Genomic DNA, 13,814 nt, shown 5'->3' with positions numbered 1-13,814 from the left:
CACTTCCCTGAAGGCATGACTTCATAGCCAAGCTTAAAGGCGATGCTTTATTAGTAACACAATTTTAAAGTGTGCTTATTTTCTTTAAAAAATGACATCATTTACAGTCACTTCTCTTGGGACTTACTTGAGGAAAGAATTCCATCAATAAATTCTTGTCGGGTTATTTTCCCATCCTGATCTTTATCAATTCTCCTGAAGAAGTCCATCACTCGAGATTTCTTATGATTCATCCATCTCATGTATTTTTTACGCCAGATATCGAAATCAAAGTTAGCAAATTCCCTCAGCTGGAAAGGACAAAAGGTATTTTGGGTTCATACGGTGCACAAACAGTACCTCCGACTTTATGAATAAAGTTATTTTTAATGACCTTCCAGATAATGCACAGATCTTTCCCACTTCAAAAAAATAAAAAAGGTCTCATTTTGCAAAGGGAGCACAGAAACATCTTTCCTATGATTTCACTACTGTCGCTGGTTGTTCTTTTCAAATAAAAGAAACATACAAAACTCCTCAAAAAGTCAAACTAACAATTTCTGATAGTGCCAATGTGACAAAGGTGAACTGCCCCAGAGAGACACTACTGTTAAGTTTTGTGCCTACCGGACAGCAGGCCCAGCTCAACAGCTCTCACCTCTGCTCTCTCTCTGCTCTTTGCCGTTCTACCATCCAAGGCTTCTAAAAATTTCCCAGTTTCAGAATCTGAAACTCTACATCTCAGACCACAAAATATATATATATATATATATATATATATATATATATATATATATATAATGAAAATACCTGAATTATCAGTGGTTATATTTCCCAGATAATACCAAGCAAACATACATCAAGCTGCTTCTTCTCTTAATGGAGTCAGGTTCTGATTATGTTAGAACATATTATAGTGGACCCTGGGACAACGCTGGGTTTGAACTGTGTGGGTCTGCTTCCATGCAGGTTTTTTATGAAATTTTTAAAAAGACGTGTTTTCTCTTCCTTGTGATTTTCTTAATAACATTTGCTTTTCTCTAGCTTACTTTATTATAAGAATATAGTATATAACACATATAACTTTGTTAATTGCTTCTTATAGGTAGGGCAATAAGGCTTCTGGTCAATAAGGGGCTATTAACAGTTCAGTTTTGAGGGAGTCGAAAGTTATATGTGGATTTTTGACTATGCAGTATGTGTGTGTGTGGGGGGGTGCTGTTAGTGCCCCTAACTCCATGTTGTTCAAGGGTCAACTGTAGTTTACTTTATTGATTCCCTAAACCCACATCCCATATCATCAGGGGTCCTGAACACAGGAGTTCTCTGACCTCCTCCAGTCTGTCCAAGGCGTCATTAAGCTTCCTCCTCCTTTCCAACGCAAGGAGCCAAACTTGCTGCCATTTGCTCACCAATAAATTGACCCTCGGATTCTTGGTTTCGATTTGTGTCTGTGATCCAGAGGGATATAAGCTTGACGCTGGGAAGCGTTTTCCTGTTAAAATGCAACTTTAGTTAGGAGAGTGGTTTCCAGGGTTCTAAATATGTTAAGGCTTGGCCTTTATTGTTCCTAGCTAAAACTGAATCAACTTAATTATTTAGAAAGATCTTATTTAGATCTTATAATGTTCAAGTTCAAATCTGTTTTACTTACCAAGGATCACATACTTTTCATATAAAACAGAGAAACATACCCAATGGGCATTTAAATACTGAAAAGCTCTCTTTATAAAATTATGTTTAAAACATTTTCCAGCTTAAAATCCATGCCATTTCAATGACAAAGAAGTACCTTGTGAGCCTCTCTTTTGTTAAGGCATGAGAAAATAAATCTCCCAGGGCAGTGAGACTTATCTTAGAATCAGCTACCCAAACCCAGCTGCCCTTCTTAGAAAAGAAGGCTGGAAGGAAGGCAGATGAGGGCAGGAGACAGTGGCCATTCATTTGAGTCACAGCAAGATACTTCACAAATTCTGATCAAATAGGGACGTGTGTGTATGACTCCAGCTTTCATCCAAGTCTGTTTTCCACAGAGACTGCACATTTCCTGTGCACAGTCTCATAACCCAATTTACTGCCTTTCCTAATTTTTTCTCCCTCTTTTCTGGCTATTTTTCACAAGTTTCTATAACATCACAGAACAGTTGTCTCAATGCATTTTTCTCATCTAACTAAATGGTTGAGTGTGGCCTGGAAAAACAACTAGCCTAAAGTCACGTTAGGAAGAGTGTTCAAGCTGGGATTTGCCCAGAGTTTCTCACTCCTACGAGGCCCTACAAAAATATTTACTGAGCATTTAACTACAAGCCAGGAAGTATGCTAAGCACTTTGTTCACATTAGTTTATCTAATCCTCACCAGAATCCAGTGAGGTTATAATTATCCCCTTTACAAATGTGTAAATTGAGGCTCAGAGAGAGTTTAAGTAACTTGTCCCAGGTTATATTTCCAAGGTGGTAAGGAGTCTGCCTCCAGAGTTCTTAACCACCACTTTGTTACCTTGCCCCCTTGGGTAATACAGCAACTACAAAAGATCTGAAATCATTTTTTTTTCTATTAAGGCACCTTTAAGAAATGTATTGAATTACAATTATTCAGCTATAAACTGAGCTTCTTTTAAATCTTCTCCAAGCCTGCTTTATCATTTTTAATGTCACTTTGTGACTTCCTTTCGTGGAGTCAAAGTAGACTAAGAAGTAAATAGAGCCTGAAGTCATATGAACATGGGCAAAATCTATCAGACTGCCAGTCACTAATGAACAGTTAGGTCATAAACTATATCCAGGTCATGGTCATTTCTGCTATATCCCACCATAAGGTTATTTATATAACAGAAACAAAGGGGATGATGGTTTCTGTTCTTGTTGTACATTTTTTCCAATTTCTTCTAGCTAATCTAAAAGATACCCTACAAGCAAATAAAATTAAACAGAGAGGCCTGTATATGTTTTTTCCTTTATTTTTAAATAAGTTGCTACAATATTTGAGCCCATGTATTCTTTCAAGGAAAACTTTTACGGTAGAGAGAGCTCAAAGAATCACCAATTGCTCTGAAATTTCAAGTGACAACTCAAAACTAACTTCCTTGGCTTTAGCCATGTGCATTTTAAAGAAATTGGCCACTGCTTACTTCCTGCTCGCCCTTTATCCAGGACCGGAATATGGGACTGTAATGAGGAAGGATCAGCTGCTCTCCTCTTGTAGGTCTTGGTAACTTTGTCCACATCAGGTTGTTTTCTGGTCATTTCCTCCATGAAGGTCTGAAAGGTCAAAGTCAATTAAATAGAAGTGCACCACAGAAAACTACCTTTAGAAATGAACTAAAAGCAAAGGATAAAAGGACCATGCTATTATTTCTGAAATTCATTCTGGGGGGAAAAAAAAGCATAAACCAACTTGTTATATCTTTAGGGGCCAAAAAATTGTAAGCCACTATAACATAGCATTTACTCACAACTAAACAATATAAAATGTTACATATACCTGGTAAGTAATTAGAGCACTGTAACAGTAATTTGTTTTAGCTTGATGACCATGCATGGGAGCAGCTGTATAATTAATATAACCTATCTGTGTATCAACCAGGATCTTCCAGAGCTTTTAAGCTCTTCCTGAAGAATCTTAAAGTGAGTATTTATCTGCAAAGCAACTAATTAACTGGGCTGGTCCTCAGGATGTCTCTGCAGCACGTTTCACTAATGTATTTGAAATACTTCAGATGGCTTTGCTATACACTGACATATGGCAAACATATTAAATATGGACATATCTTAAATATTTCTGTTTATACAAATACTATGCCAAGGGAGATAAAAGTTATTCAGGTTAAAGTTCCCATTTAAGAGGTCTGACTATCTTGCTACTTCTTGTCTTGTCTCCTTAGGCTTATTATTGTGACTTAGAGATCCCTCTATCTGGAATACGCAGCAAAGACAGAGACTGTGGTGAAAAGGGGTGGAAAAAAGAGGAGTCAGATAAAAGTGAAAAGTAGAGAAACACATGTCTAGAATCTGTCACACTGGAGAACTCTGATCACAGAGAACACAACATGAGGCACTTCAGGGCCGTTATGGACATGAATGGCTCATACATTTATTTAAAAATATTGCAATGCGGGACGCCTGGGTGGCTCAGTTGGTTAAGTGGCTGCCTTCGGCTCAGGTCATGATCCCAGTGTCCTGAGATCGAGTCCCACATCGGGCTCCATGCTCAGCAGGGAGCCTGCTTCTCCCTCTGACTCTGCCTGCCATTCTGTCTGCCTGTGCTCGCTCTCTCCCCCTCTCTCTCTGATAAATAAATAAAATCTTAAAAAAAAAAAATATTGCAATGCTAGCTGCTTCGTCAACTAAGCTGCCATTTAATGCTTCCCTTTATAAATGTGTATCAAAGTGACAAGCATACAAATAAATCAGAGTCAGTGGGAGGCCCACAGGCAGGATAGAGAAGTCATTTGTTTTTTGGAGCAAGATGATGCACTCCCTTGTAGACAGGGTGTGTCTGAAGTACTGATGGTCATCGTGGGAGATGCGTGGCAGCAGAGAGTAGAATATGCGAGCATGGAGCCATAAAGACCGGCAGAGCGAGGTCGCCAGAAGACGGAGCAGAAGAACAGGGCGAAACGGACAATAAATGTAAGGAAGAACTTGAGGAGTGTGTTTGAGGAAGTGATGGTAACCAGCACAAAGCAATCTCTTGAGAAGTATGGCAGTGAAATAAAAACAGTATCTGAGAAGACAGGGTTAGGATGATATTCATATTACCTGGTGTTCTGCAATGAGGGCTTTCACCTCTTCGATTTCCTGGGGGATGACTTCTTTGTCCTTGTCGCTAAGTGTCGTTTCGGCCCACTGCAACCAAGCCAGCAAAGCTTCCAGCAATTCCTGTTTTGCAATGAGCCCAGCCAGAGCACTTGCTAATCTCTGTTGATGCTGCTTCGCCCAGGCCAACACCTGTTGGGGAAACAAATGTCTCTCAATTTCATCCATCCTAGTTAATAACTGATGTAAAAATACACAACTGCTGGCACTAGTTGAAAATAAAACTCCAGTGACGTGCCTGTGACCGTCAGAGTTAAACAAGTACACAAGAACTTCACCAGCACTATGCACTGCTGGAAACAATTCACTAACTGGGGAATTAAGAGAGGAAAAGGGACAGCAATAGGAAGTGAGGCACTTTCTAACAGGTATTTTTCTGAATACATGTATTAGGTAACACTTCACGCCTTATAAGATATGTTACACAAAAAAACACACTCTTCTATATTTGGATATAGAAGATCATCCTGGGCCTGGGATCATAACACTGCCAGTCTTTCTAGATCCCATCAGCGGTACCATCAGTGCTATCTGGGATGGTACTACCAGATTGTGGAGGACATGAAAGCCCCTCTGATGTTTGCCCCCATAGTTACAGACGGGGTGTCAAACACCCAGGCTTCCTTTAGATTTCTAGTCTGAGTTCAAACACACATTCTCTGACGGCTCAAGAATGCTTATTCCATGAAGCATTGAGTGGAAATAGAAATAGATAAAATCTTAAAATGCAGAATCCAGTTCATGTACGTAATCCATTCCCCAAGCATATACTCCTCTGAAGTATAATTTGGGTGCTGGGTTATTCAACAATGTGGAAGTGGGACAAAAAGTCATACAGGGAACCAAACATTTGCTTTTTCATGCTTCAGGGACATAGCTGCAAAATGGCTTTACGTTTTTAAATAAAAGTGGACTGCAGAGACAGGTCATGCACAGAGGAAGGTTTGCAGAGGCCTCCTGTTCCCAGGGTCACACATGTATCTCAGTTCTGTTCCTGCTCTAATGATGACTTGAGACCCACTGACCTCCTCAAACCTGGCCCGGATGATGGTCATCCAGTGTTTGATGGTGGTGATGGAGTCAGGGTGGCAGATGGCCAGGACGGCGTCTCCCATACTGGTAGCTTTATTCAGCGCAGCCCGTTTTTCTTCCAGTTTCTTCATGAACTCCTAGAGCAGAAACAAACACCTCAATCAGCTGCTGGCACTGGTTGAAAATAAAACTCCAGTGACGTGCCTGTGACCGTCAGAGTTAGACAAGTACACAAGAACTTCACCAGCACTATGCACTGCTGGAAACAATTCACTCACTAACTGGGGAATTAAGAGAGGAGAAGGGACAACAATGGGAAGTGAGGCACTTTCTAACAGGTATTTTTCTGAATACATGTATTAGGTAACACCTCACGCCTTATAAGATATGTTATACAAAAAAACACACTCTTCTATATCTGCATAGCGTGTACATATGGTAATGGAGAACAGGACTAGGAGAGAGAGTACCACCAGAGACAAAAATATTGATTGAAAAAAAATGTCCTCACAAAACTAGGAGGTTGTATATTTAAAACAGCATGAACTGTGTGCCAGCAATGAGAGGAATATGTACCGAAAAGGAAGAGAGAAGGCTGGGCAGGGAACTATAAATGTTTGGGGTGAGGGAGAGAGGGCCCAAATGTCCAGCAGGAAAGAGTCGGGGAGAGCATGAAGGGGATGGGCCTGACAGCCAGAAACTGTCATCCCCTGCTCTGGTGGGATGAAGAAGCCCTGACAGGCTCTAAAATGCTTTCAAATCAACTTTTCTGCAAATGTCTCACACACATAACTGTACTTTCTACCATCAGAACTGTATTCATAGATACATGAGTCACAGAACTCTGAAAGCGTGGCTACAAATGAGGACCTCTGCCTTAAAAAAGGTCTTGTGCTTCCAGAACCTCAGAGTGAATTTCAAGCATCTGCCAGCACCCCAGTCTGGACCCCAGCACTAAGAGGGACGGATTCCTTAGTAACATGGGCAAGGGCTGCAAAGGCTACAGACTGAGCGGACACCCCGTACTATCCATGCCATGTGGTCAGGGTGATCATCGGAGAATGGGTTTCCTAGAATGTCTAGTGACCTTTTCTTTTTGGGTTCTGGGCCGCAGCTCTGTCCTAGACCTCCTATTCTGGCATGTTGCCATGTCTCCTTACATACCTACTGGACGTTAAGGTCCACAAGATCAAAAGACCGTGTGTCTTTGTGATTGAATAAGTGCTTTTTAATTCTCATTTACCCATTTTTACTGCCGTCATGTCAAGGTTTAATTAATAGTATACTCCACTAACATGACCTATCTTTAAAATATCATCACTTTTATTTTAAAAATTATTTTCATTTAAAAAATTTTAAAATGAAAAAATTATTTTCATTTCCTCCAATACAGATCTGCTTAACTGAAAGGGGGCGGGGGGAAGCTTTACTAGGAAGAGAAAACCAGAGGCCAATAACAGCTGTGCTTTCCCAAGGACAGGGGATCTGACCGTATACTTTTAATCACCCCTAACCAAACAGTGCCAGAGTCCTGCCCAGAATGCCGTGGGCTGGATGGTCAGCTCCCTGCTTGCATTCTATGCTCACCTGGGAAAGCTTGCCATTTTTGAAAGTGGACTATACTGAGAAGTCTCTGGTCCTGGGGCTAAGAAATTAAATATTTTGCTTTACTTTTATTTGCTCAGTGAAGAAAGCAGAGGAAATAAGAAAGAACGGATGATGTTATGGCTAATTATTGGTACTAAGCAGCCCTTTATGAAATGACATGTAATTTTATACAACTTAAAAATATTTAAAAGTAATTTGTTGTAAAAACAAAAACAAAAACAAAAAGACCCCACAACACTACCACTGCTCCGGATACCCTGCTTCCTGATGCTTCTGGGGGTTTCCTGCTCCTGCTCTGAGGGTACTGATACCCCAAGCGGGCACCTTACTGTAAGATGTTTGATATATAAGAAGCTCCTCTGAGACCAACTCTGTCAGTGGAACTCAATGCTGGCTGGTGGGTCAGACAACAGTAATATAATAGCTCTTCAAAACACTGAGCTGAATCAAAAATTTATAATAAATTTGATGTCATTTTCCTCCTCTTATATTCTAACTTCAACTTTAAATGGTTTATGGAGCATTCCGCTCCTCCAGATAATGTTAGACAAGCTCACATCACTTTTATTAATGACAAGGCAGTATTTCATTGCTATAGGTTAGGCAGCCCGTCATTGAGAGAGCACAATCGTCACAAATAAGAAATCTCCATAGATGATGTAATCCATGCCACAATGGAACTAATGACATCCTTCCAACCTGAACCTGGAAGATGAGCTTCTTCAGTGGTGTTAAACAGATCTTTTAAAAAGAAATGTTGGATACTGCATTGAGTGTTAGCATTGTAAATTTCTAATTTTTTTTTTAATTTTTATTTTTTTCAGCGTAACAGTATTCATTATTTTTGCACCACACCCAGTGCTCCATGCAATCCGTGCCCTCTATAATACCCACCACCTGGTACCCCAACCTCCCACCCCCACCCCTTCAAAACCCTCAGATTGTTTTTCAGAGTCCATAGTCTCTCATGGTTCACCGCCCCTTCCAATTTCCCTCAACTCCCTTCTCCTCTCCAGAAAAAGGTTTAACAAAAAACAAAAACAAACAAGTGTTAAGAGGTATCCAGATCACTCTCCTAACAGTTTTGCTAGTTCTAGGCACTGTTACAAAATAGATGTTGACCTGAAAACTCAGTGGCCAGATTTTTATTTGGTTAACTATCCAACAGTATATCTACTTACAGAATTCATTTTAAATTTATAATTTATACTACAGGCTACTTCTCATAAAAATTTAAGGTGGATCTTGATTAAAACCAGAATTGGCGGGGTGCCTGGGTGACTCAGTCATTAAGGGTCCTGAGATCAAGCCCCACAGCAAGCCTCACATTGGACTCCTTGCTCAGCAGGGAGCCTACTTCTCCCTCTCCCACACCTCCTGCCTGTGTTTCCTCTCTCACTGCGTCTCTCCCTGTTAAATAAATAAATAAAATCTAAAAAAATAATAATAAAATAAAACCAGAACTGGCAGAGATTGAAAAATAAAATTTGAAGACCAGTTATTGAATTACTTGCTTGTCTTGTTTACTAAGATCAAACTTATTTATTTATAATTCTAATGATATGTTTATAAATGCCAAAGGCTCATGCAGGAAATTTCATCTGAAATGCACATGAAAGTACAATGAAGTTGACCAGTTTGGGTCAGAAGCCAGATAACCTCCTAGAAAAATCAATGTTCTTCCAAAAGAGAGGGGACGGTGACTCACTTTGGAATAGCCACCTTCTTCACAAAGCAGTCGTGGAGAGATAACTTATTTGCGGGCATGGGGACACACCAATGTAAGCAAAGAGGATGAAGGCAAATTCTCAAATGTGCTAGATCTTTAATTACTTCTCAGAAAGGGAAATATGCATGCAATTGATATCTACCATCACGAGCCTATTGAATTTTCTCATTTAGTTTTACTTAGCATTTAGATAACTCACTTTATGCTGATCAATGAGTGTCCGAAGGGCATCCTCATCATCTGGGAGAGCACCATGGAAACGAAGGGTTTGCTCGGCCTCTGCCAGCCACTCCAGGAGGGCATGCACCACTGAGTGAAATTCCTCTGCCTAACAGTTCACACACACACACACACACACACACACACACACACAACACACACACCCCACAAAGAAGATCCCCAAAGATGCTTGTTAGTATACAGTCCTCCTCTCAATGAAAAAAAAGTCTTAAATTTACATTGATTAACGATATGCATTATGCCCACTAAAAATATAAAGATACATGTTGCTACACTTTATAAATGTTAAGACCTCTAAACCCCAATATGAAGACTACTTCACCATTTTAACAATCTGATGTTAGAGCCATGACAGCCCATTACACGTCTGAGGTGAAAAATTTCAAGACTGGCACTTTTGTGTGACAATGAGAAAACTTCCCTCTGTGAGTAACTTAAAACTCCTGCGGGGAGGAGCAAGGCAAGGATCCTCTAAGAATCTCCCTCTCCATCACCATCCCAGTAAGAAAGGAGGAGTGAAACAGTTTTCCACCAGAGCAGCTCTGGGCTTTGATACCTTTCTCATCACCCCCAGCTGCAATTTACAAGACTGTCACCTGCCGCAGGGCTGCTTCCAAGCGGGTCTGCTTGGATATGGACAGTGCACACACGGTTTCCCAGCGTGTGCTCAGTTCCTGCATCTGGACCTTGACCCAGGAGGAGTCGTCTCGGCTGCCCTCGATGAGCTCTCGCGCTGAGCGCTTCAGGGCCTGCACGCTGCTGGTCCTCTTCCCCAGTTCTTTCTGGAAAACCTAGAAAGACCGTATTTTCATTAAAAATTGTTTTTTCACTACAAAATGAAACCAGTAAAACACAGTGTGGAATATATATGTACATGACCTCCTGACCAGTCTCTAAGACTTAGAGTTTAATGAGGCGTACTTCTCACAGAATCTTCAGGAGCTCAGTCATCACATGCTTGCTCCTAACAGAGCTGTAAAGCTGTTCAATCTTCTAGCATCCTCCTGAGCAATCAAACCTTAATTTTTAAATGACGCTTTGGATTTAAATAATGGTGGCTACTCAAATGCAATTCCACCAGTGAAAATGTCACGTTCTCTTTTTTTCTATAATTCTTTACTATGGCGTCCCAATTCCTCTCAAATCCTCATAAGTGCCAAGAATGTGCTGGCTACCTCATTCCTCTTCATTAATAGACAAACAGACGAATGAAGAACTAAGCAATCCTGGGGTCTGCATGAGGGTACTGGAGGGAATGGCAGGGGAGCCCACAGGGAGGGGGCCTGCAGTCTTTTTCCCTGCAACACAGCTTCAGCTTTCACAGTATCCTGAGAACTAACCTCTAATGTCAAATTTTAGAGGCTTACATCCTTATCTGTCCTTTCGGAAGAAAAGCTTTTCCCTACCTCTTGCCTAATTTTGATAAACTTAGATGTGCCAGGAGTTAGACTGGCTTCTTTTGGCCACAGACCCAATCCAAAAAATGAGCCCAGGGTACTTCATTTCTGATCCAAGAGACAGTGTGTGCAACTACATCTTTCAAATTAACCAAGCTTATAGATAGACTAAGATTACCTTATTTCTCTAAAAGATGATTACAAATGAATATTACTAAGCACATCTTATCATTTTGGCTCTATCGATGAGTTTCTGTTCTGATAATCAAATCATTCATAAGTGAGCCCGTCAAAAATAGTCCAAACATAGTACAATAAATTCTTTGTTTGCTTTCACTCTAGTGGTGTTAAATGAGGTGTGCCTGCAGACACACACACACACACACACACACACACACACACAGGCATCGAAAATACACCATCTGTGTAATCTGTTTGTGATAGGACTCGCCCGATAGTCCTGAGCTGACTTTCCAATGTACTTGGTGAACTTAAACTTCCTGAGCCTTCCAATTGTATTACTAATGCTGAATGATTAACTCATTCTTGATAACCTTTAATATATAAAAAACCTGGCAAGTGCTGAAGGGAGTAAATATTTAGACAATGAGTTTATACAAATGGCATTTATGTAAAAAGTAACATTACACTATTCATTACTCATTGAATGAATGCCAAGGAATGAAAGTCTGTATCAATCAATCATGCACAAAACATTTGTTTCAATATAGGCAAAGCAACAAAATTCAACTTTTTTTCTTTTTGTAGGTCCAATCACTGTTCTTCATCTATTCTTTGATTTTTTTAATAATATTTAAATGTAACAAACTCTCTTTTATAATCAGATAACAGAACGAAAAAAGGGAAAATAAATATGCAAAAGCACCAACTATTTAAAAAAGGAACAGGTTAAGATCAAAACAACGTAACGAGGCAAGTATGAAGAAAACATTTTAACATGAAATAAATTTTCTAATTCAAACATAAGAGAGGAGAAATAAAACAGTGCTGTAAACTACAGTGCTGTAAAATATTTGTATATAAAGTCTACTCTGGTACAACCATCCCACATTACTACTGTGCCTCAGGTTGTTTTTGAGATTCTTTAAGTTGTAACATAACATTTTACCATAATTTTGGACCTTGCACTCAGTATCAGTGGGATGTCCTGAATATTCCCTTTGATTGGCAAAAAAATATTTAAATCCCTCTCAGGAGATTGCCAGGAAACCACTTGACTTAAAGTAATAATTGAATCCCTCAGAGCCTATGCTGATATCTCACAGATTGCTAGAGTTCAAGGGGCAAGGATAAAATGGTCTTTAAAAACAGAAAAGTAGCCTATCTTGACTCCTGTAGATAATGTCACAAATCCATACACTTATGGAATGACCAAGTTCCAGGTCACTGAGGGAGTGATTTTAAATTACACAATTATTTATATGAATAACAAAAGATTATAAAACATTCTTGGAACATGTTTTAAAGCACCAGAGAACTCTAAAAGGTTTTAGATCTGGAAATTGTTAAAAAAAAAAAAAAAAAAAAAAAAAAAAGTATCTCATTGATACTAATTTTCCTGTATCACTTTTAAAGTTGGCTTCCTGATTCTGCTCAAAGCACACTAAATACTAAAGACTGTTACATATTATGATATATAGTCTCTAGATTTTAAAAGGCTAAGATAAGGGGTTACAGTTTCCTCTAAATTCAGGATAATCAAATGAGATCAATAAAATGTTCCAGTTAATAATACCTTGTGATTATCGATCAAATTCATCACTAAATCAATGTCTCCGTGGACAGGCTGGTCTTCTGCCAGCTGGGGTTCAACTCTATACAGCCAATCAATGAGAGCCTGCAAGGCATCTGTGAATTGTCCAGAAAATAGCAGGGCTTCCTCCAGTTTATTTTGTCTGGGGAAAAAGGTGGAAAAGTCAGACTGAGTAACAGAAAACCCACCAAATACCTGAATATCTAAAATCCATTTATGAAGGCTGGGCAATGGTCAAAGGAAAAAATAATATACAGGTATATTCAGTGCGTTTCTTTGCCTTTTTTAGAAAATAACAAAAGTTTTCTCAAATTTTCTTTTTTAGTCCTTCAGTAGATCTTATCTGTTCTTGGAAAATTCCTCCATTATCACCTCTAGAAATCAGTGATCTTTCAGTTTCTTCATTTAAAAAAAAGTCATAAAATTTTTTGTTTTAAATTATCATACAGTAAACTTGACTTTTTTGAGTGTACAGTTCCATGAACTGTAACACATGTAGAGATTTATGTAACCATCTCATAATTAAGAAAGAACAGTTCAGTCATCCCCCAAACCTACCACACGCTGTCTGTAGTCACAACCTGCCCCATCTCCAACCCCTGGGTGTCTGCCTGCCATGAAATCATTTATAGCACATTGTAAAATGTATATAACCTTTTGAAATGGAAGGTTTTAAGGATTTTTTAAAAAACGGCAAAATTTCTATATTCTTCCTATGTATTCTATAGACTACATTCTAATTTTCTATTCTAATATAATTTTATTATTAGGATATTCTATTTAATCTTGATATTGACAAAAGTAATTAAACCAAGGATCTAAGAATTGTCTGAAAACATTTCTAAGATATTTGAACTCTTCTACTACAATGGTACTTTCTAAATCCTTAAAGATTTAGAAATTAGATTTGGGTCTTTATGGTTCAAGTATAATGAGAAAGAAGACTAGACAGTAATGGATGAAGTTGGAAGGGAACACCAGGGTCAGATTGGGAGGACCTTGCCCGTCACACTAAGGAGCCTGTGTTCTGGTTCACCCTCAATATTAAGTTCCTAAAAAGTATGAGGCAGGGCAATGACAAGACCCCATTCATATTTTAAGAAGACCATCCTCCTACTTATGGGAACTGGATTAAGGAGGACAAGAGCAGACCTGGGGAGACCTGAAAGAAGTCAGGTCTGAGATGACAGGCTTGGAGAGTAATACCACTGTTGAGTGAATCAAGTAATTAAAAATAAA

The 13,814-nt window shown here is 39.3% G+C and overlaps 1 protein-coding gene across 19 annotated transcripts in view; it reads right to left on the bottom strand.

Moving 5' to 3' along the window:
- DST (dystonin) overlaps nucleotides 1-13,814 on the bottom strand; it is a 472,092-nt gene that overhangs the window by 13,597 nt on the left and 444,681 nt on the right. For all 19 annotated transcript variants that reach the window (XM_059400215.1, XM_059400198.1, XM_059400206.1 and 16 more), the window contains 8 exons: nucleotides 12,558-12,717; nucleotides 10,001-10,195; nucleotides 9,364-9,492; nucleotides 5,821-5,964; nucleotides 4,739-4,927; nucleotides 3,109-3,238; nucleotides 1,311-1,474; nucleotides 128-290 (listed from right to left, as the gene is read on the bottom strand). In XM_059400215.1, coding sequence (XP_059256198.1) covers nucleotides 128-290; nucleotides 1,311-1,474; nucleotides 3,109-3,238; nucleotides 4,739-4,927; nucleotides 5,821-5,964; nucleotides 9,364-9,492; nucleotides 10,001-10,195; nucleotides 12,558-12,717 — 1,274 coding nt within the window. The remainder of the gene's footprint in view (nucleotides 1-127; nucleotides 291-1,310; nucleotides 1,475-3,108; nucleotides 3,239-4,738; nucleotides 4,928-5,820; nucleotides 5,965-9,363; nucleotides 9,493-10,000; nucleotides 10,196-12,557; nucleotides 12,718-13,814) is intronic.

This window comes from Mustela nigripes, chromosome 5 (assembly GCF_022355385.1).
Source record: "Mustela nigripes isolate SB6536 chromosome 5, MUSNIG.SB6536, whole genome shotgun sequence".
Lineage (NCBI taxonomy): Eukaryota > Metazoa > Chordata > Mammalia > Carnivora > Mustelidae > Mustela > Mustela nigripes.
Note: the sequence above shows the minus strand (reverse complement) of the source record. Positions and strands in the feature narration are given on the sequence as shown.